We start from the raw sequence: 23,401 nt of genomic DNA, 5'->3' as shown, positions 1-23,401 counted from the left end.
TAGGATCCGCACCAAAGTACACAAAATCATCATACCAGTCCCATTGACATGTGTGTTTTCTATCATCAAAAAGTGAAAAGGTTCCTGGATCCAACCCCTCGTCAAACTTTCATAGAAATCGGTTAAGTCGTTTTTTTTTCATAATCCTGCAAACAAACTCAGACAAAAACCTCCTGACGTTATAGTCAAATCAATCTGAACTTATTGCGGTCTCCTCTCAGTGTTTGTGTGTTTGTTTTTTTCTTTTGAGTAACTTACAAAATATTCAGAAACTCAGTAAATCACTGCTCAAATGTTTATAAATGCCAACAATGGGATCAGGGCAATTTATTACAATTATCAATATAATTATGATAACGAACTGATTCTGAGTCTGAGTCAATTAATCTGTGAAGCCAGTGCCGGTGTGCTAAATTACAATCGATGAGGCAGAATTGATGATGGTTGTTTAAACAGCCATACAAGCTTCTTCTGATCCACTACCTCCAACATCTGGATGACACAGTTTTTCCTCTGAGGAGTTATGGTTTGAATATATGACTAAATACTAAAAACTATTTGTTCAAGGCTGATTGTGTTCATGGTTAACAGAAACAAATATTGACTGTAGGTAATTAGAGAAATAAGGAAGTGGCTGTTTAAAAACACCAAACAAGGATTTGGAGGATTTTAATATCACTGAGGTTTTGTGAAGGATGGTTTAAGATAAGGTATCATCCTTTACTATTCCCACTAAGGGGGATCTTCCATGTGGTTAGTGAGGAGATGATGATGTTTGTACTCTTGCTGAGGACTGAGACAACACTGCAGACCAGAATCTTTCCCATCAGCACAGAGCTTTTTGATCCCTCACCCAATTTATAAAGACGGAAAGTGCACCCATGCACCAGATGGGGGCGACAGTGAGCCCCTGCAACCATAACAGGCGCTTGTATTCAACAAAGCTTTAATAAGGTTTTAATGAATAAGCTTTGTTAGCTTTGTATGCTTTTTACCTAAAAGTGGAGCAATCAATGAGACTGTAAAATGACCACGATGTCTGAACATATAGTACATCTATTTTAGATCTTGCTGCTCAAATCTTAAATTCTCATCAGTCGGATTTATTCACAATGGATCACAGTTTTAAAATAGATTGTGAAACAGTGTCAGACCTGTCACATTGGAAATATGGAACAATTATTTCTTCTTCCAAATTGTATCTATGATAAAGAGACTGGTGAGTGTCAGTGATACCGTGATATGGTTGCAACAGCCTCACAAGTCAAGAGCCAGAATATATTTCATACTTTTTTCTATTTTCTTATAAATAAACTTCTTAATAATTGCTCAGGTGGACACAGTCTGTGTCCTCTGCGTTTGGCATCAGTTAAACATGTTTATCAGCAATTTGCACAGCACTGACGCTGTGTGTGTGAGTGTGAGTGTGTGTGTGTGTGTGTGTGTGTGTGTACAACAGTCCTTTTTTAGTGACATCCACACAAACACAAACACACCAGCAGCACTACATCAGTCCTCCACTCTCCTCTGCAGTCAGTCGCTCTCTCCATGCGCTTCACTTGGCCGCGCTCCTCCTCCTCCTCCTCCTCCTCCTCCTCCTCCTCCTCCTCCTCCTCCTCCTCCTCCTCCTCTCTCTCCTGGTGCGCACAGATCCTAGATTAACGCGTGTGGTGCCAAGTGAGACGCATCTCCACTACTGACGGAGAAAATATCCTAAATAAATAAACTAATGTTTTTCTTTTTAGTTCTGGGCAGTGGGAGACAGTCACTCACCACTTCTCCACTCTGCTCGCCAAGTGAGATGGGACACGGATGCAGAGTCCGTTATTCTTCTCCCCTCTAGAGACCCAGACGAAATTGGACAGACGCTGTGATTTGAACTCTCTGTAACTCCGAATCCAAAATATGGATCTTTACGAGCAAAACGAGACCTCTTCTTCCTCGGAGTGCGCCGGAGCGCTGGCGGACGCGCTCCGGGGCAACGGGAGCTCCGAGGCATCGAACCTCACCTGCGGAAACGCCTTCACACACCTCACACCTCGGCGTGTGAGGCACAGAGGTGAGCAGACACACACACACCACTTCATATCTGTCACCCCGAGATTCATTAAAGGCGCCAACACAACAGCATTTCATTCTTGTATCTTCTGTCTGCTGCGTTGTGGAGAAAGTGAACTGACTTAACTTGTGTCCAGCTGGATATGCAACTGAGGAAAAGCTACAATACTGCAAGGTTGACTGGAACCTCCCTCTAAAAATACCACCATTCAGTTTCATTCAGAAAAACAGGGCAGCTTGGCTCTGATTTAAATGAGGGTAAACTGTTTGTTTAAATGGTTATCACTTAAATTTCTATTTAGGGGATAATTTGTGGGACTTCTGATGGTAAAAAGAAACCCTGTAAATGACATCTTTAAATGTCTGAGGCTTCTGTAATTCACTGGGTTATTATATGATGATGTGCCAGCCTGTCTGTCTCTGAAGGCTTAGCGTGTGTGTGTATGTGTGTGTGTGTGTGTGTGTGTGTGTGTGTGTGTGTGTGTGTGTGTGTGTGTGTGTGTGTGTGTGTGTGTGCGTGCGTGTGCCTGTGTGTGAGGGAGAGATAGAGGGTCAGGAATCAAATCCTGGTCACAAAGGGGATTTATTCATAAAAAAAAATATATTCAAATGGCTTGATATCTGGACTGCGGCCTCATGTTGCTTATTTCTACCAATGCATTTCCAAGCACATAATCCAAATCGAGGGTCTTCCGCATGTCAGTCGCAGGTCACACACATCTGAACAAGTGGGTATTTTGAGCGATATTAATAAAACTGACTTGGCTTGAGAGGAAAGAGACATTAAAGTGCGTCATAGCTCCTGCAATTCCCTGTCGGTTCTTTCCGGACCTGCTACTTTATCAATCAACACTTTCTATTTTTATCCCCAATAATTGTTAGTTGATGAGGTGTGTGTGTGTATGTGTGTGTGTGTGTGAACACCTTCATTGTGGCAACTGACAGGTTAACATAACATAATAAGTGGGAAACATAAGTGTCCCACCTGTGAAAAACACCGTTCTCAACAATTCCATTCGCCGTCTGTCATCCCCACTGTGATCTGAAATCATCGACACATGTCAGTGATGAGGGATAAGTAGCATGCAGGCATGATAATGACTTATTATCCTGAACTTAATCCGAACGTCACACTTTGCAAACCAAACAAGGATACATCTGACAAGTACACTTGTTTGGTGAGAATAAAGCTCAACAGCATCGTTCTGGAAGCTAATTTTTCATCCATAAGATTTTAACCACCCAAGGTAGACTTACCACCAGCTAAGTGATTGTGAGAGAATGCCGTATGCTCTTTTGGAAGCTCCAAGTCAAAATGATATCAGCTATATTTGAAGTAAAACTGGTTTTATTTGTGATGTCATGGAGAAGTCCTACAATATCCAAATCCTCAGGTATAACAGTGACATCTCTGATTGGTGGAGCTCGCTGTTACCATGGAAATGCTTACCACAACCGTTGAAATCATGTAGGCTAAGATTTGATAGTTCAGCGTTTGGGGGAGACTGGGGCATCTTGTCACATTGTTTATATATTTACCTCTAGAGGGCGATACGTAAAGGTAGAATACTAGATTTGTGCATCTGCTTGGTTTGATGTAATATCCTGTCTGGGAAAAACAAGGCACACTCTTCACTGGGGTGAGCACTGATTAGCCATATTTCACAATTAAAAGTAAATAAATCTAACTTGACATTTTTTGTAATAATCTCATTCTCATGAAAAATATTCACAATTATAAATGTTCACTTAGTAAAGGAGAATAAAGTATCTCGTTATACCTTTGCTGAAGAATTTTAAGATATAGCTTTAGCATCAGCAAACATCGCAGTTCATTGCAACTTGTCCTAGTGATTTTGGAGTAAGTTGTCACATGTCTGCCGTTCTACTCAAACCACAACCCAAGAACAAACCCAGCCCTTCCATGCCTCACCACTTACCCACTCCTCCACATCCCAGCACTAACACAGGTCTTTGAGCCCCTTCACAAACCCAGGCCTGCACATGAGCACCCCCCTCACCTTCAAATGACAGTTCCAACCACCAATGAACTCAAGAGGATGTTTGGCCATACCCAAAAGATTGTCGGAGAAAATCATCCCAGTACCAAAAACAAAGAAAACCTTCTCTTCTTACCAAAAACTGACTCATCAATGCACTGTGTCTTGTTTTATTTGTTACAAAATCCAAAGTGCAAAGGGGGAAAAGTGTCACATGTGCACACAAATTATTATAACTCTGTTTTGCAATAAGATATGGAAATGAAGTGAATACAATATATTTGCTTGAGACTAACATGCTGCTGCTTTTTAGAGATACAGGATGAAAATCACTATAACACAGTTAAAGTCCAAACCGGAAGTTGATCGAAAGGAATTGTTTGCAATTTTTTATGGGATGTGTAGTTTATTCACTCTTAAAAAATTATCCATAAGTCCGAAATTGTTTCATGAGGATTTTCTAAAACGTTGATTCTGAAAATGAATGGAGAACTAGAGCGGTTCTTAAAGTGGGAGGTCACTGTTACGCTCTGTCACAGCAACAAAGACAAAGTGGGAGTTTTATCTATTTTAATACTGCACTATTGATTTATGTTTCCCACATATACACTGCATCACAAACTTCTTTCCATTCAGGCTTTTCACTGCCTTGTTTCTCCCTATTTTTCATTTTCTAACAGAACTTCACACCCAGAGATCATCATTTAAAGAGAGTAAATGAACGTATGTGACCCTTCATAGCTGCTGTCACCATCATTACACTCTCTGTCACTCCACAAATCGATTTGCTCCTCTGCCACGTCGGCTTATTCTTCCCGTCCGCAGCTCTGTGTCCACGGAGGAGATTGAGTCGCGTCACAGTACGATTTCCATTAACGTTTCACAATAGCACAAATATCAACATGGACTCTGCCGCATCATATATTTTTCTAATCAGTGGTCTTTATTCTGATACAGAGCACATACATTGAATGCACCATTGTTGCCGCGTACATCTTCATCAAGTTGTAAACAGCATATTTGATGTCCACCGTGTCTTCTATCATCTCTCTGAGAAACATTCCCCATTTTTATGTGAAGGCAGCTTTAAATTGTATCATCTTAATGGTGCAAAAGGCATCCTGTGCGTAATTTATATTTTTGTAAAATATGTCAACATTTTAATGTCACTGCTGTGAGATTGTATTCGTGTATGCTGGAATCGACCTCTAACATGGGCAAACACAAGTGAGGAGAAACCTTTTCCACCTCTGAAGGGAACCAAATCGCTCAAGCAGAAAACCACAAAATGGTTTCACATTGAATCCACCCGCAGGTGTTTTCTCTGATTAGAAGAAAGACCTGCAGGCTGTGTGCACTTTGTGGCACATGGCTTGACTGCCTTGCTGCAGACAGGCACACCTTGGTCACTGCACGAAACACATGTAAACAATGATATATCGTAGAGTCATGAAATGTTAAGTTCTCTGGGATGCTGGCTGATTGCAGTGCAATTCATCATTCACCAGTGGGAGATCATTACTTTGCTGATGATGATTACGGAAACAAAAAAGGTGTTTTGAAGCGACATGTGGAACAAAGCACCATCTTCAGTCCCTGAACACAAAACACTTTGTTCCTGACGAAAGGCATTTAGACAAAAACATTAAAAAAAGCTCCCCTGCTTTTTACTTTTCATTCCCCACCCACTCTTCCAGCCCCTCTCTCCGGGCTCCACCTTTCCTTTTTGTGTACGTGTCATTATCTCCACATCTCACACTCTGGTTTCACTCCGACTGTGGAGAGTTGAGGTGTTATGCAATGCATACCTGCGCCGCGTGCAAAGCAACCACTGCGTAGTTTTTTCCATTCCGACCGCTTTGACCAGAGCCACTGCCTGTTGTAGCCTGTCAGTCAACGCCTCCATCGACTGTATGTGGAGGAGGGGGGGGGGGTCACTCGGCTTAGTGGCAGGATTTAGATGACATTTACCATGCTGGATTAGCCACTATATCCGTGACATTTACCAAAACTCGGTCTTATAGGAGCCGAGCTGTCTATTCTCTGATAGCTGCAGGGACACGAGGGGCTAGCTGGGACACAGAGAGACACACGCTGCATATAAATTAACCCGAGAGGGGAGGAGGGGTGTAATTTATAGTCTATATAATGTCTGATATACTGTGAGAAAAAAAAAACTAAAAATGAAAACCTAAATATTCATGGGTGGAATACGAACCTCATTAATAATTCATACACTATTTTTTGCTGCATATCTAATAATAGTCTCTGCCACTCTAGTTAACTTTTCACTTGAATTACTTTAATTTTTCTGTTGAGGAACCTGCCAACCAGCTTTTAAATTGTCAATTGATACAACTAGAATCAGCATTCAGTAGAGTGTATACCTCCGCCAAGGGCCTTAAATTCAATCAAGCTGCACACACTGATGGATATCAGTTCCCAAACATGCCTGATTTTCATCAAGACCCATGAATTATTCCCTTGAAAAATGCAATGTTTAAGAAAGTGGGGAAATATTTGCTAGATCCCCTCCCATATGACATCCCCACCAAGTTTCATTTAAATCCATTTAGTTGCAATTGTGCCTACAAGTCAATCAACAAACAAAGTATTAAATGAAAAAATCTCCTTGGTGGAGTAAGAAAGTAAAATCCACATAAAGTTGCTTACATAGTTTGTGAATCCACTCAGGTCAACAAAGCTTCTGATGTCTTCATAGAGAACAGACACATTTATCTCAGCTATAATGAGACAGACAGGTCCGTCCATCCAAACCAAACCTCACAGACTGGACTTGATCAGTCTTTAAATATCATTGCATGTCATTATGCATTTGACGACATGCAGATACATTAGAGCGATAGCTTGTGCAGGAAATGGATATAATGTAAATGAGGTATAAATTGAAGCAGCGTAGTCCAATCTGCTCCGATTAGTTGAGATAATTGGAAGAAGAAAACCTCTGGAATTTGAATCAGAGTCTTTTTCCTCTGACAACCTGCTCAGCTTTTTCTCAGCTCCTCTGGTCGGGAAAAAGGGAACATGCTGTGATCCAGAGCCGGTGGTCAGACATCCCACTCCACCCACACCTCCAGAGCTACAGGCTTCCCTTCTGTCATGTTGCTCTTTGAAATGGAAATAGCAATCTAAATAATTGGTGGACTATAGAGTAAGCCTCTCTCTAAATTTGCATGGAGCCCGTCGTACCGTTGCAGTGTGGGTCAGAGTTTGTGGCTGAAAATTAGCTTGAGGGTTGATCCCTGCGCCAGCTGCTGTTATAATGAACCTCATCCCAGTTTAACGAAATAATTAGAAGTTTTGGGAAATGCCTAAGCTGTAATTGTATAAATGAGTCAGGGAAGAGGGAGAGCACTCTTGTGTCTGCTCGCTATATATAACACTGTAACCAGCAGCTGATTAGCATAAAACAAAAAGTGTTAAAACAGTAATTTTGTGATTCCATAACACTGCATACAGATATCAGAAATGTGACTTTACATTGATCTTAATAATCTCGCAGTATCGTATTGGGAATCATTCGAATTTCTTTGTCGTTGTTGTATTCACACATTTATAGTTACTTTCTCCCACATATTTTACCATATCAATTCATTCTTGAGCCAAAAACAGAGCGTAAGGAGACTGCATATTGGATTTATATTTATCTCATGACCAGACATGCAACTTCTAATGTGGCTATCCATAACAGCTAAATGTGCAAAAAGGCCACACGTTAAACATAAACAGTTGAAAGGTGATGATGCGTCAATGTCCATATTGTGTTCACAACTTTTTTGTCTGCCTCCAGTTGGCTAAAAGCTGTAGTAGACTGCAGACCTGTCTGTGTACAGCTCTGTCAAGAAGGAAAATTCTGCTCCACCCTGCTCTTCAAGGCTTATTAGTTTAAACTGTCTTCTTGAGCTTTGTAGTTTTATTAATCATATGAATCCATCAAGTGCAGTCTGTGGAACAGAGAGCTCTGTTATTATGGCACGGATATGAATCTGTCCCACATATTGACCTATGCGTACTGGTGAAGCATTACATGCAAAAGTGTGATTAATACAAATGTCTCTGCCCTGAGGAGTGTAGCAGCTATTGAAAGTTCTGGCCGGGATGAACGAGTGATGGTGCTGAGGGAGCTATCGGTGTTTCCCTCACAGTCAGTGTGCGCGCAGGAAGGCTAAGTGGCTTTGATTAGGCAGAAGGCATGGTAACATATTTAATTTGGCAAAAGTGCGAGAAACAGTAATAAAGGAGAGAGCGTTGGTTCTCCTCTCCTAACCAATCATCTGTCTGTACATTTATATCACACTGATGCTGATGTGCACCCACCCTCACCACAAGCACAGAATTAAACACTAGGTTTTGGTTGCAAGCCTGTTCTCCAGGAGAAACCCAGAGGTTCCGTCTGTAGAACATCACCTAGCGCTTACAGCTTCTTATTTGCAGATGAGTGTGTGGACAGATGGTGAAGCCACATGTCATTAGATGGGGAAACTGAATGTGCATCAGTGTCTGTGTATCCGAGAGAGACGCGGTGGAAAGACAAACTTACTTACTGACTTTTGTTGACCAAGCTGAGCCTGAATTCAACACTAATGGCCTGTCCCAAAGCTTGGAATGACAGGAGAGAGGTAAAGGGCGCTATGTAATTTGCAACCTCACCACTAGATGTCACTAAATCCTTCCCACTGGTCCTTTAACGAGGAGGCTGCATTTACACCCTGCCCCAATTCCTCTCCCTTCCTTAGATATGAAGTGCCCTTCGCTGGGAGCGTCCCCTCCAAAACATGATATTCGTTTTTCATGATTATTTAGCAAGATTTCATAGTGATATTTATGAGCATATGACCCACAGGGGTGGCCATGTCGACTCACCTTGTCTGTATATATACAACATTAGGGAATTTCTGTCTACCCCTTCATTTTTAAGGGGTTGAAGGGGTGTTTGAAGGGTTAGATGCCCACTACCCCTACATCACATAGAGAAATAGGACAACACTAGCCCTTCGCAGCCACCTGCAAAACGAAGGAGTAGGGCCAAGTGGTAGGGCTAAGGGGGGAATTGAGACAGGGCCTAAACCTGCAAGTGATATAGAAACATTTCAGAGTGAATGAGTGGAGGAACAAGCTTTAAATCAATCAAGCAACATGCTGTTTGTCCATATGGTTCAGGAGAATCTAAATCCTGCAGCTGATTTTCCTCTTTGACTTCTTGCCAGAACTAGAGATGATTTCTGATAAGCAGGCAGATGAGGGGAGCTCTGATTTAATGACCTCAGCCAGTTGTGCACCATCTACATCCGAGGCATATTACATGTAGATAATGGTTTTCAAAGCCATCTCTGGTGGTGACAGTCAGAGATCTTTTCAGGTTAGTCTTGAATGTATTCAGATGGCCTGTGGATGCAACATCGGAAACGTTGCCCCCCCCCCGAACAAATCATTGCATGATGAAATGAGTCTGTGTGTCTTGTCATAATTCTACTTTTATTCGAGAGTGGACATTAGCACATAAATAAAGCCATTGGAGGTAAAACAACAGAAAACAAGATGGAAACTGGTAAAGGTCAAGAAAAGACGCCTGAAGGATGAAGATATTCTGTGAAATGAGGCTGCAGTGAGTGAGAAAACAATAACCTATAGATATAGCAACAGAACTGTGTAGCTGATGTAATATCATTGCATTTGGGGAACTGTTGCTGGTGTATTTTCCAGAGGATGAAGGCTTGAGTGAGTGTCGATTGAGTTTGAGCTTCTGTGTGTGTGTGATTGTTTCGAGGAGCACATTGGTGCCTCTTATCCTCAGGATACAGGCACAGTCACCCAGTAAAAAGTGTGGTGTCTAAGCAGGGGGTTAGGTGAAGATAAGAGAGGAGGCCGATAACATGGACTTTATAGGATATGATCCAGTGAAGCCACTAATGGCTGAAGGCACAGACTATGAGCTTGCTGGCTGCAATACTTTCTATTTTACTCTGTATTGAAGAAAGGGCCGGACTTTGAATGTGGACAATATTAATGTTAGCACTCAAATTTGATCAGCTTCAGTTCTCTGGATATTCCTCCCTTTACATGCCCCAAAAACATTTTTTATGTTTTTTTTCCAGCCTTCATTCAAGAGTGTGATCTTTCAGTTTGAAAGCAAGACTTATTGAAATCAGATTTTGTAATTCTCAAAATTTACAATTCTCAAAACCCTGCGTCGCACTCAAATAGCCTCCTCTACTCATGAATTTTTTCTTCTCCGCTTGGATTTATTTCTGCGACAAAAATCTAAATCCCTTAATCAAAAGAATGACAGAACTAGTGTTGACAAATGCTGCTGTCCTGCCCTCATTGTAGTTGTGTTACTGGCAATTACTATAACACACCTTCCATGACTTTAGCACTATACACTGGCTTCCTGTCAGCAGGAACTGGGAACTATCTCATGATCCGTTCTGATCCACACTTCAATAGAGGCAGAAGAGAATTCTAAAAAGCAGCTATCCAGATTACTGCAAACAACGACACATCCTCACTCACTTGCTGTGTGCGAGAGTCCAGCAGATTGCTGGTCAACAAAATGTGACAAAATCAAGAGTATCAATTTAGTTTTATACGTACTGGGAACAATGTTGCCAGCAACGATAAAATCTAAATGTACACTCCCCTTTATTTCACAGACTCAGAAAATGAGGGCAGACGTTTTGTATGTGAACAAAAGCAGCGTGAGCACAAGAGCTAAAGCTGGAGCGCAGAACCTTTTTGAAACAAAATACCTGAGTGCAAGTGCAAAGTTTTGGTTTTGAGTGAAAGAATTGCAACACTGGACGTGAAATCAATACGTCCTGCTCTGAAACTGAAAGACCACACTCTTGAATAAGTAACCTTGAACAACTTCATACAATAATTACCTCGTACAACTTGTTTACTAAAGTAATCAAAGTGGGTGAAGATCAATAAAGGCAGAATGATCGTATTGATCGTGATGTAAAACCGACCTGATGAAGTGGTTCAGTAGGACAAAGACATTCACCCTCTAACACCCCCTCTCCTGCTGTTTGTTTCCCTCTGCACCAGATGAGGACCACACGCTGCGCATCCTGCTCTACTCGCTCATCTTCTTCCTGAGTGTGTTCGGGAATCTGCTGATCATCGTGGTGCTGACGCTCAACAAGCGCATGCGCACCGTGACCAACACTTTCCTGCTGTCACTCGCCGTCAGTGACCTGATGATGGCCGTGTTCTGCATGCCCTTCACCCTCATCCCGAGCATCCTCAAGGACTTCATCTTTGGAGCGGCCATGTGCAAGATAGTGTCCTACTTCATGGGTGAGAGGAAATAGGAGGGGGTCATGTATTGAACAGGAAGTGATGTCACTGCACAGCCCAGATAACTGATACTTGATTAATCAACATAATTTTCACGTTATTCTACATTATTTTACTCCTTTTACTTTCTTTAATGGTAGTCTGTTTTTAAATTTGAAGAAGTGAACAAAGATAAATAACAGAACATGCTGATTTATGTAGTCATTTATCAGGTTATAATTGTCTCTTCAAAAACAATATCAGCTCTAATTAAAGTGTCATGAATCATTTAGTTAATTCCACAAGATAATCATCAAACATTATTCTTATGTTGTTGTGACATTCACTGATTTGTTGAGCCTTTTGATACATTTACCAAAATTAAAAATCATGTCACAGGATTGTGTCAGTATATTAACAAAATAATTCATATTAAAGTGATAATGGGATTATCAACCAGTTTCTGAGGCTGGTGTCTTTGATGTTTTCAGTCAACTGAGCTGTTTAAGAACACAACATCGATTGTGGTGCACTTTTGGAAAGGGATGATATGAAAACGCTTTATTTTGACAAAGCACAGCCATATTCATCTTCTTTAATGTGCACAATGGGAAAATATGTTTCCCGAGCCATTCATAGCAGAAGCTCTTTCAGAGGAATTTGCTGTGAAATGCCATTCAGAACTGATCTCTATGCAGCTTAGTCATATTTCACTCCTTTGCGGTGCAGCTCTTACAGACAGGAGTTCACTTGCCCTTTAATGGAGGTTAGAAAGTATGTCTATCAATGGGAGTATCAGTCAATAGAAAAGGCAGATTTGGAATAATTATTACAAAGTAAATGTAGGATGAAGATTATTGTAAAGAAGATTAATTAAAGTTAAAATGCCTCAACATCTTAGAGAATGTAACGCACATGTTGATACTTACAGTATATGTGCTAAGAAAGCTAATTTAAAGGAAACTAACTTATTATTAGTATTTGTTCAGAGCCGTGTCATAGCAATGACTCAGCATCTTCAATGACACATTTTAATATCCACATCCATCCTGTATATTCATAGCAACACAAGAATCCAAGTAGAACTGGTTAATTGACATTCATTATAGTAACTGTAAGTCAACATTTAAAACACTGTAAACTCAATGTCTTTGGATTAAAAAAGAGTTAAACACACACAATATAAAGCTGTTAGTGTGGGCTGTGAGAAACATGGGCATCTTTCACCAAATAATCAGCTGATTAAATAATAATAAAATAAAATGACCTTAGTTACAGTCCTGCTTGGTATGTTAAATGCGGATGCTTAAAACTCCAAACAGCTCGTGCATTGATTCATTTCTCTTGTTAACCTGAAGTGCAACAGCGACTGAAACAACCTGCAATCTATTCTCCCACAACCTATTCACTACTGCACTGTAGAAAATATAGATTTCCATTAATCAGCTTTACAACCACAGACCATTATCATTAAAGCTCTGATTTGTAGGAGATATTTAAAGATTCTTAGTGGAATGGATTCTTGCAGCTAATGGTGATTGTAAGTGACTAAAGGCCAATTTATGCCTCTCCGTTTTTTCTTTTACGGACAGATAAGACCGCCCTATCCGTCGTGAAACGCCCTCTCCGAATGCTTCGGACAGCTTTTCGTACACGTCTGATTTTTCTAACTATCCGTCTTCATGTTGGAGACCTGACGGACCGCTCTTGGCTGTGATTGGTCCGCGAACGACATCATTTCCGTATGACGTCATTTCCGTACGACGTCATTTCTGTTCGACGTCATTTCCGGCCTCAAACGTCCTGCTTGACAGCTAACCCAAACACAACTATGATTCTACGATTAATGTGACGTGTGTGTTAAGCCAGCGGAGTTGTCCGGCTGACGGTGGCTCGTTCGAGCACTGACGGCATGTGTGCACGGTCACATACGGTTATAACGAGCTTTCAAAACGGCGCTAGCAGGCTAGGCTAGCCACCATGCTAACTGCGGTGGTAACAGTGCAAGAACCCGCCGTCACGACTTTAATTCCACTTCTATCATGACACTGTTTCTATAATACCATCAGGTTAAAAGCAAACACTGGATAGTAGTAGTTAGTGTCGGGAGTCCCTGCTGACTGTGTGTGGAAGCTGGGGGGGAGCTAGCTCCGGGTAGCTTCTAGCTACATGTAGCCTCAAGCAGATTCAAGCTGTGGAATCAGCAACACAGTTCGGAAACAAGACCGGGGAACCGCTGCGCTAAGAAACGATTACATCAGCATCTTGACACGCTGGGTGTCACTTTATTTAGTTCTGTTAGTTGCCATGGTTCAGTGTGTGGGACGCAAGCTAACATGTAAACAGAGAGATGTGGACTTCTTCTTCCCAAATGGGGTAGGCTTCTCTGAGCTCGTCTTCCGTTGCGCCACCTATGGGTTTGGCGGGGAATTGTTTTTAGACGGATAGTCGTCGGAGAAGTAAAAATCAAAAAGACTCTTTGCCCCCGCTGAGACCTCTCCGAGAAACGGATACGTAGAAGTATATAAGAGCCTTAAGTTGTGACAACCTATTTATCATCAGGAGGGTATTCAGACTTCTTACACATCTGAATCAAGAAGGGGCTCAGGTTGTGTATCTGATAACAAAAGACATTTCTTTACAATTCCCTAACGTGTAATAATATTTAGCTGGTATCAGTCTTGTGCTCAGTTTGTGTTTTCAATTCTTTATGTAAAGGTAAGCTTTATTCATACATGGGGCTAAGAAAAAAACCTAACGAAGAACAGTTCCTTAATCTAAACTAGGCCTTTAGGTATAAGTATAGTGCAATAATATAAAAAACAAGTTATGTGTTACTACAGAACAAATCAAACAAACCAACAAAATGCACTTCCAGTATAATTTTTTTGTTGTTTTTTGCTTATTTTGTATCAAAATACATTGTATATTATTGAATCATTGAATTTTTGGAAGCTCTGAATGATTGGTGCTAAGTAACACAACTTAACAACCACGTAGACTCGACAAAAGTTCATCATATTTTATAAGTTTTGTTTATGAAGAAAAAAAAGCAGTGTTCCTACAGCTGTAAAACAAGTGGAAAAGAAGAAAGGGTACAACATCGCCCCCTGTCCCATTTTACCATCCTTGAGTCAATGTATTTCCACCAGAAGGTGAGGGGGTAAAGAAGTAAAGAAGTAAATGCTTAGAAATTGTGATGCTGCTGAAAGAAAAGCCAAGTGTAAATTGAATGGAAAAGGTGGATTGAGTAAAGCACAAGAGGATGCACTGAGGGACGGTGGAAATAAACCCCGGGGAGACACTGTTGGCTGATTGGTCTTTGCTTCAGTGGTGTTTGTTCTTTAGCTTCTCTATATGTACGGACTGCACCACAGGGTCCTGACACACACATACACACACACACACACACACACACACACACACACACACACACACACACACACACACACACACACACACACACACACACACACACACACACACACACACACACACACACACACACACACACACAAACAAACACACAGACACGTAGAGTTTGTATTCTTGCTGAGGACATGGTAAGAGAGGTAAAGAGTAATTTCCTGTCTCGATCTTTTCAGGAGGGAGACAGTAGATTGCATCAGTAGTCGAAGCCGACCTGATTTCCTGCACCACACTACCCAGATAACCATCCCCACCTCGCCGCCTCACATTATATTCATCTGTAAGCAAGTCTTGACTGATGACCATATTCTATTTCAGTTATCACATCAACAATCATGTTTTTGTTACTTTTTATTACTGGTCCAAACTCTGACCACTGAGGCCTATTTTTACTTTTCATTCATCAATATAAAATACATCTGGGAACAGACACGTATGTTTATTTACTTTCTAAATTATCTGTTTTTATTTCCCTTCAGGCCTATCCGTGAGCATCTCCACGTTTAGCCTGGTTGCCATAGCGATTGAGCGTTATAGCGCCATCTGTAACCCCTTGAAGTCGCGAGTGTGGCAGACCCGGTCCCACGCCTATCGGGTCATCGCTGCCACATGGGTGCTGGCCTTCATCATCATGATCCCGTATCCAATCATCAGTCACCTGGAAACTTTTCAGCGCCCGGACAACACCACAGCGCACCAGTGTCGCCTCAAGTGGCCACTGCCAATCGCCCAGCAGACCTGGTGAGTGTTTGGCTGTAGAGTGGTGTGTTTTTCTATTCTGTATTGTTCGATAGTGTTTAACTGAAACAATGGAAAATAACGATATTGATAATAATACTTTATAAAGCACCTTTCAAAACACTTTTGCAGAGAATTTTACCAGTTAAAATTAAAAAGACTTGAAGACAAACAATTATAAACAGTCTAAAGATCCTACACCACTGGGCATCGATATAATCATACAAGTGATATATATATATGAGAAAAGAGTAAAGATGAAATAGAACAAAAACGATTGGAATAGTCAGTGAGAAAAAGTACTATTTAGTGGAATGTTTATAAGTAAAAAAAACAAGTTAAAGGTGAATTCAGACCAGTCTCAGTCCTGACAAAGCACACTTGTGTCATTAATAGGGATTTAAAAGAGGATATGGATCGTGTCAGACAGATCTCTTTTGGTAGGTTATTCCAAAGAGTGGGAGGCCTGACAGAAAAAAGCTGCTCACTGTAGAACATCAAATGGAATATTGAGTCAGTTACTTTAAAGCTTTAAACCAGATTTAACTTTGTCACTCTAAAAAAGTAGACCAGAAACACAGAAGAGCCAAGATACTCATTAATGTCAGCTACACAACATCTATCTAAGGTTTGTTTTCATTAATTGACATTACAAGACATGAGGTACTTTACGGTCGGCAGTTTGTCTAACCTGCTTGTCTTTGCACTGGCGGAGGAAAGCAAAGAAAACTCCCGCGGGCACGAAGTGGGACATATAAACTCCACCCATACAGGACCCAGTCAAATCACTGTTCAAGCCCCATAACCTTCCTCCTGTGATTTGTTAGTGCTACCCGCTATAGCATCGTGCCGCCTCGCCCTAACAGGATCGGCTGAAACAATTTTACATAAAAACTGACAGTCGTGGAAGAAGTAGTCCATCATACAAAATATAATAAAGACCGAGCAGTCATGCATTTAAATGTGCCGCAAGTAGCAATAACAAAATTCAGAGTAAAAGTTTTTATTATGCAGACATTCAGCTGTCAGATTGTAATTGCGAGTTGCTGTTTATCTTTTATTCACTGAGCTTGTCATCAGTTAAATGTCGACGACACCACATAAAATGCAACTGGCCATAAAACTTGCAGTCAGGTCGTCCATCTTCCTAACTGTTCCAGACGTTGTTCTGTGGACAATGTGGCGTCTCATGTCAAATAAACCTGAGATGAACCTGGAGCCTGTTTTCTGCAGCTCTTACCTTCTTTCTTTTGGGTGTTTTTATGGAAGTGGCAGATGTACAGAGCAGACGGATGTTTCCCTGTGGTTTTGTGTTGGAGCTAGGATGGAACAAACTCCAGGGTTGTTTTCAGTCAACCCTGTGAATATCTTTGTGTATTTTTTGCCCAGCTGAAAATCATGACTTTGTATGTGTGTGTGTGCCGTTGTTGTATCTGTCTTCAGTGGTGATTATGGGTGTGTAAATCTACACATGAGCACTAGACCCTGCTTGTGCCTCTAATGTATAACCATTACATTTGACTAATGATTAAAAGAGTGTACCATTTCCGATTAAAATATCAAATAATAGATATGTACGGTGATTATAGTTGATGTAATTTCTTTGAAAATTGGCTCAGTTGCATGCATCTTTCGTCTCTCTTTCAGGTACATTCTGCTTCTGCTTGTGCTGTTCGCGATCCCGGGGGTGGTGATGATTGTGGCTTACGGACTGATCTCCAGGGAACTGTACAGAGGCATCCAGTTTGAGATGGGCCACAAGAAAAACTCTACTGGTGAGGCGAAACACCACATGTGGAAAGGATGCAGAAAACAGCTGCCAAAAGTAGTAAATAATTATCCAGGTTAACTTGAGCATCACTGTTGACATTGTCACCTGTAATCAAAGCTATCCAGACAGAGCAGGGGAAAAAAGGAGAAGGAGCTGGGGGCATGCCTTTTTTTTTTAAATTGAAATAATCAACCCAAAATATAACAGGTATAGAGTGACTCTATGACAAGCAAAGGCTATTTTCAACAGAGAGGTGCCAAAATTAAACTTTCCAAGTTTCCTTGAGAAGGACAATCTTCAACTTGTCTGTCTGTGTCATAACCAAACCATGAAATACGAGCACCCAGAGGGACTTTTGGCTGCCCAAATGACAAAAGACATGGCAAATCTTAGTTAACACTGTTCAAGATCTCATCAATGCTGTTCATGGGCCACAACCATGAAAAACTGGTGTATTATAACCTTTATTTTGTTAAATCTCTACTCTGAAACACGTTTTTTTCTCTTAGGGACTGTGATAAACTGGTATTCTGTGCTTCTGAGTTTCCCCGATCGTGTGTTGCCGAGCCCTCTGGAAGAGAGTTGTATAGTGAAAATACATTTTGAGTCATATATATATCACATATTTTGAGTGACATATCAGATAGTCATGTAGTGTACTGTAATAAGGGAAGTTTTGAAGAAAAACTCAGAAAACTCTGTCCATTTTGTTCTTAGCCCGTTAGCTAGTGCAGTGCAAATCAATTTCTATTTAAAAAGGGCCCATAAGATATTTGACAAATAAACAGTATAAATGTGCCTGATCAATTCATTTTCCCTTTTTCCCTTTAATTATTTCAAAATCATGTAACTGTTAAGTGAAATACCAACAAATGTCATCACACCACCCATTCAATTCCTCTTCCTTTTCCCCCTGCATGATTTATGTAAACGATGATGAATTTCATTTAATCAGGAGATTTTCATTAGCCCCTCAATCAGTGTTATGTTTGCCGGTTAATTTGAACATAACCTTTTGTGGGCATGTGACAGTGGGCCCGGGATTGATGACAGCGGCGTGGAGTGTGTTTGCTGGGGCTCCATTAGAGGACGGAATTGGCTGGCAGCTGCTGGCCTGGACATCACCATCTGTCTGGTCTAAGAGAGAGAAATAGGCTGCCTAAAAAAAAAGCTTGAGAGACAAGCGCATGGGGGAAAAACAAGCAAACAGGAAATTAGGCGGGAAAGGATAACACGTGTTTTATTTAATCCAGGAACGATTTAGCGAATACGCTCCCTCTACAGCAGCACTTCCTGTTTGCATTTGCTCGCTTTAGGCCTCTTATTACTGCATTCAGCGCGCTTTGTGCTGCAGGATTACAACATTTTGTATCAATAACCTCCCATATCCTCTGATATATAATTAATGTGGGTCAACTGAGAATTGCTTGACAATTGTCGGCCCATTAAGCCGAGCAGCTGCTCTTTAAAGGACTCCAGTAGGATTCATTAGAAATAAAGCTGAGGAATGCATGCCTGTACCGTCACCGATGGGAAGTGATTTGTTTTTACGATTAAAATAAGAAGTCTCGTAACATGTTCCGCACACAGCATCATCCACTTATACGTGTCCATATAACACAAAGCAGTTTGTATAAACACCCAAGCACTCGCTCTATTTGCAAAGCACTGAGCTCTGTAACCTTCCTTCCTCTGAACTGCTCTCAGCAATTTAATCAGCCTCGTCCTTTGTCATTCACTTTGGGCTCCAAAAGTATGACACAAGTATCACAACATGTATCTCAAGGTTCCAGGACACAGAAGCCAGTGAATATCGGTTCCCCGGCTCCCAGTGTTGTGCATTGGAGTCTCCAACAGAGATGCTGCCCATTCACTATGAATGAAGCGATGTCGTGCCTTGTGGAACTGCATCGTGGTTGTGTGACTCTGTAATGTTTCACGCTAGGCACCAGCCAATCAGAACATGTTCAAGCAGATTTTGAAGTGCAGGCTCAGGCCAATGAAATCATTTAGAGTCCTACCTAACATCAAAGCTGGTTAGTTTTCATCAGGATGGGGATCATTAGTTATGTGGTTGTTTGTCCCAAGCGGTTAACTTTGATTGGTTGTTGTCATGACGATCGCACCAGCGCCAAGCGTCCGACACGCCCACTGTCAAGCGTTATCGCATTATGTACACATGTGAGTGCCCAGTTAATCGTTAATGTACAAAGGTAGTAATAGTACTTCAAATACTGATGAATCCTTTTCAATTTAAACCACATGACACAAGAGAAAATACATGAAGGTTTTTAGTGATGTGTCCACAGAATGGATAAGACTCACAGTTAGTTTCATTAATACTTCAGGTACAGATCCTCCCATCTCTACAGTAATGTGGATACAGTTCATCTGGCTCCAAATTCACCGAAACATTGTCCTCTCTCACTCTTCTCATGCAGATGTGAAAAATGGCCTGACCTCGACTGTTTCATGCGGGAGTGATGATGGAGACGGCTGCTACGTTAATGTCCAGCGGCCACTCGCAGTGGAGATGTCCACCATGGTCGCATCGAGCCGCCCGGTCAAGGCAGAGCGGCTACGCAGCAACACGTCGGAGGCCAAGCTGGAGGCCAAGAAGCGAGTCATACGCATGCTGGTGGTCATCGTCGTACTTTTCTTCCTCTGCTGGATGCCGCTGTACTGTGTCAACACGTGGCGGGCCTTCGACGACATCTCCGCCACGCACGCCCTCTCGGGTGCCCCCATCGCTTTTATCCACTTGCTGTGCTACACCTCGGCCTGCGTTAACCCGATCATTTACTGCTTCATGAACACACGTTTCCGCAAAGCCCTGCTCGCCACGTTCTCCTGCTGCGCCGCGCCTTGCCACCGCCGCCGCCGCCGCCGTGGGCTACGGGACAATGAGGAGGATGTCATGGCAACGGGGGCGTCCATGTCCAAGTTCAGTTACACTACAGTCAGCACCATGGGAACCTGCTGAGGCAGATGAATGCAGGCACAGTCCAGGAGAGACAGTTGCTACGGCAACACAGCACCCCACATCCTTTTACTTTAGGCCAACTCTGTGCTCGTCCCCACGAGTTGTGATGCGGAGTGAAAATATAAACAGGCCTTGTGATGTAGCCGCGTAGAAGTTTCTCATGAGTGTGTGTAAAATGATGTAGCGATTATTTAATGAAGCCCCATCTCACAGTGTGAATACCGTCATAGCTATATTAACAAAAGCACAGAGGACCAAGACAAATGATGTGCTTGGAAACAGGGCGTTTGTGTGTGTGTGTGTGTGTAATGCGCAGCAGAGGAAATGAGTAGTGGTGAGCTTTGTGATATGTGAGGGACGCACAACTGTAGCCATTAAAATATTTTATTGTTTGCTGTCAGTTGTTAGTGTTAATCTGTGTTAATGATGGTAACGCGATTGCCTTGTGGACCAAGTGCCTGCTACTAAATACTATGTTATGTTTGTCTGTTCTTGATTTGCCTCACACACGGAAGTCGAGTTAAAACAAAATGAAAGTTAGGAATTTCCTCTGGCGCCTCTGATGAATTAATCTGTTGGTCTGTTCTACACAACTGCGTGGTTTTCAGAAGAAAAACCCTCCAGAGGTATAAACCGTTTACAGAACATGGAGAGTGTTGATGCCTTGTGATGTGGATGTAAACTGTGATTTTAGTAACCTGTTTCTATTTTTTGGATTTATTTTGAGTATATGGTGCAATGCTTGTTTATATTTAATGGGTCCTTTCTGCTGACCACATTTGAACTGGGTCTCTTCCCCATATTAGGGTCTCACGGCTGAAGATAGTAAATCAGCATATTCGATAACCCTAACCCATCACTTTGGGGAGATTTTGAATCACATCGGAGTGATTTTAAGAGAATATTCAATGGCCCCATACATTGTTTTATTCCTGATACAGAGAAAGAAACTCCATAAACTCCCCTGACTACAAAAGAAAAGGCAAAAAGGACAGAAAATATGAGTTTTAAAAGATGATTTAATGTTATATATTAGAGAGAATTGTTGCCAATGAACACACTTGACACTTGTGCATATATCCATCGGCAAACAGTATATTTTTTATTGAATACACATCATCAGAATGACAATACAATTGACAATAGCTCTACCACTGAATATTAATGTCATGTAATGTAGTGAAGTTCATGGTATTAGTAGATTAGTAGAGTTAAGAGCTTCACAGTACACAAACAACCCACCACAGCTACTACGTCCGACTGTACAGTTACCTATGTGTGCAGTAAAATGTTGCCATTTTGTTATTATATACGTTTTGTGTGACAACACTGAAGAGTAATTTTTGTGCACAGTAAGATCTCTGCAGGCTTACAGTGCTTTTTGAGATAACACGAGGATCAAGCTCCTGCAGCATCAGGAATAAGTCGGGTGACTTGTTGCTGTGGAGCTGACCTGTAGGTCACAGAGAGACAGCGAAGTTTCACAGGTCTCTGGTCGTCATTCCCGGGCTCTGACTGCCACCCCCCCAACTCACGTCGCAGTAATTGTGTTACGACCTCAACTCTGCCCGACTGAGAGGATGAGCATATTTTTCTGAGTGCACCAAAGCACAATGCTGTCAGACTCTGATCTATAGATGTATGAGCCGGACCTGTGGGCTTTTTTTTTTGTGAAAAGATTCTACATCAGTCTGCAGATTTCGTGGTTTATTGTGTATCAATCATACTGATGTATTACTGCAGGAGACTAACACCACAATGTGCATGGAGCTTCATCAGCAAAAAACTTTTTTTGTGTTGTTAAAAATCTAGCAAGTGAAATACCAAGTCTCAAGCTTATGTGCTAATTAATTATTATTATTAATTATCTGCTACTCCTGGTCCTATATGATAACATTTAAAATAATAATGTCTGTGTGTCTATCTGTCTGTCTGTCTGTCTGTCTGTCTGTCTGTCTGTCTGTCTGTATTGGACTCACACATTTCAAGAACAATTGGTGCGTATTGTTAAGGGCCCAGGGAAGTGCAGTGTTGAATTTGGTGCAATTAGGACACATGCTACTCATGAAGTGACGTTGTCGATCACAACAACGGGCACGTTCACGACAACGTCCACAGCAGTTCTCCAGTTGTGGTTCCAGGTGCTCAGAGTCTAGCTTCACTGAATTTTGAATAAACAGGTGAACTTTGTGCAGCAGCAGTGGCATAGCTCCAGGTTTCTGTGGAAGTCTTCTCCAGCTGCAGGTCACTTTCACAGTTTCAGACAAAAAGCTGCAGCCAGTACTGCCACAGGCCGAGCAAACATCCTATTTAAAACAGGCAGGTTTAGAATGAGGACTGCAATAGTTTGTCCAATACAGTGACACAACCTTCACTTTCACACACCTTCTAACGTAGAGAGGACAGACTAGAGCTCCGTCATCTATAAAACACCAGACACGCACTCGTCTAGCTGCTGATGTTGTCTCGAGGCGCGATGGGGATCAGGCTTTTGTATGCATGGCTATGAGCGGAAACATGCTCATACAATGAAACCACATTGGTTTGGGATTGTGTTTGACAGGCTGTGTTCTTCCAAAATTGAATTGTCTGCCTCTCAGTCCCTTTGTTACATTAGGAAAAATGTAACAAACAAAGTCATTACTTCCTTTGGCTGAGGTTGTGCAGTAAATCCCAGACAGGACCTATTTATGTGGCTGCTTGTGTTTCACAGACTGAAAACAACTATAACGCAGATGTCTGTGCTGTTGTTTATGAGTGACGCAGTGTTTTATTAGTTCTTTCCGGAAATCTGCGAGACGCTGATTTCTATGAGGGGCCACAGGCTGTCTGACTTCATAACTTGCTCAACAGAAGATACTCCAGATCAAACTGATTATCATTCACTCACTCAAAACCAATAACAGACAGATGCCACCTAATTAGCTTTGTTTCAGTCTTCACAAAATTAACACTGGCCACGAAAAAAACAAAACTTTGATGACTGAATTGAGGATTGGATATTTGACTGAGATTTAGGAAAAAGGAAATAGGACTCACAGAAATTGCTATTAATATTTTTGCTGAATGTGTACATTTTGGGCAACGGTCGGGTAACATGTTAGCCAAAACAAAACGAAA

The 23,401-nt window shown here is 41.6% G+C and overlaps 1 protein-coding gene across 1 annotated transcript; it reads left to right on the top strand.

Moving 5' to 3' along the window:
* Positions 1–1,905: 1,905 nt before the first annotated feature.
* cckbrb (cholecystokinin B receptor b) lies at positions 1,906–20,281 on the top strand. The gene is made up of 5 exons (XM_061089089.1): positions 1,906–2,059; positions 11,130–11,381; positions 15,269–15,530; positions 17,175–17,302; positions 19,740–20,281. The coding sequence occupies exons 1-5, from the start codon at positions 1,906–1,908 to the stop codon at positions 20,279–20,281; spliced, it is 1,338 nt and encodes a 445-aa protein (XP_060945072.1).
* The last annotated feature ends 3,120 nt before the right edge of the window (positions 20,282–23,401 follow it).

Source organism: Limanda limanda, chromosome 16 (genome assembly GCF_963576545.1).
Source record: "Limanda limanda chromosome 16, fLimLim1.1, whole genome shotgun sequence".
Classification (NCBI taxonomy): domain Eukaryota; kingdom Metazoa; phylum Chordata; class Actinopteri; order Pleuronectiformes; family Pleuronectidae; genus Limanda; species Limanda limanda.
This window is presented reverse-complemented; position numbering and strand designations above follow the sequence as displayed.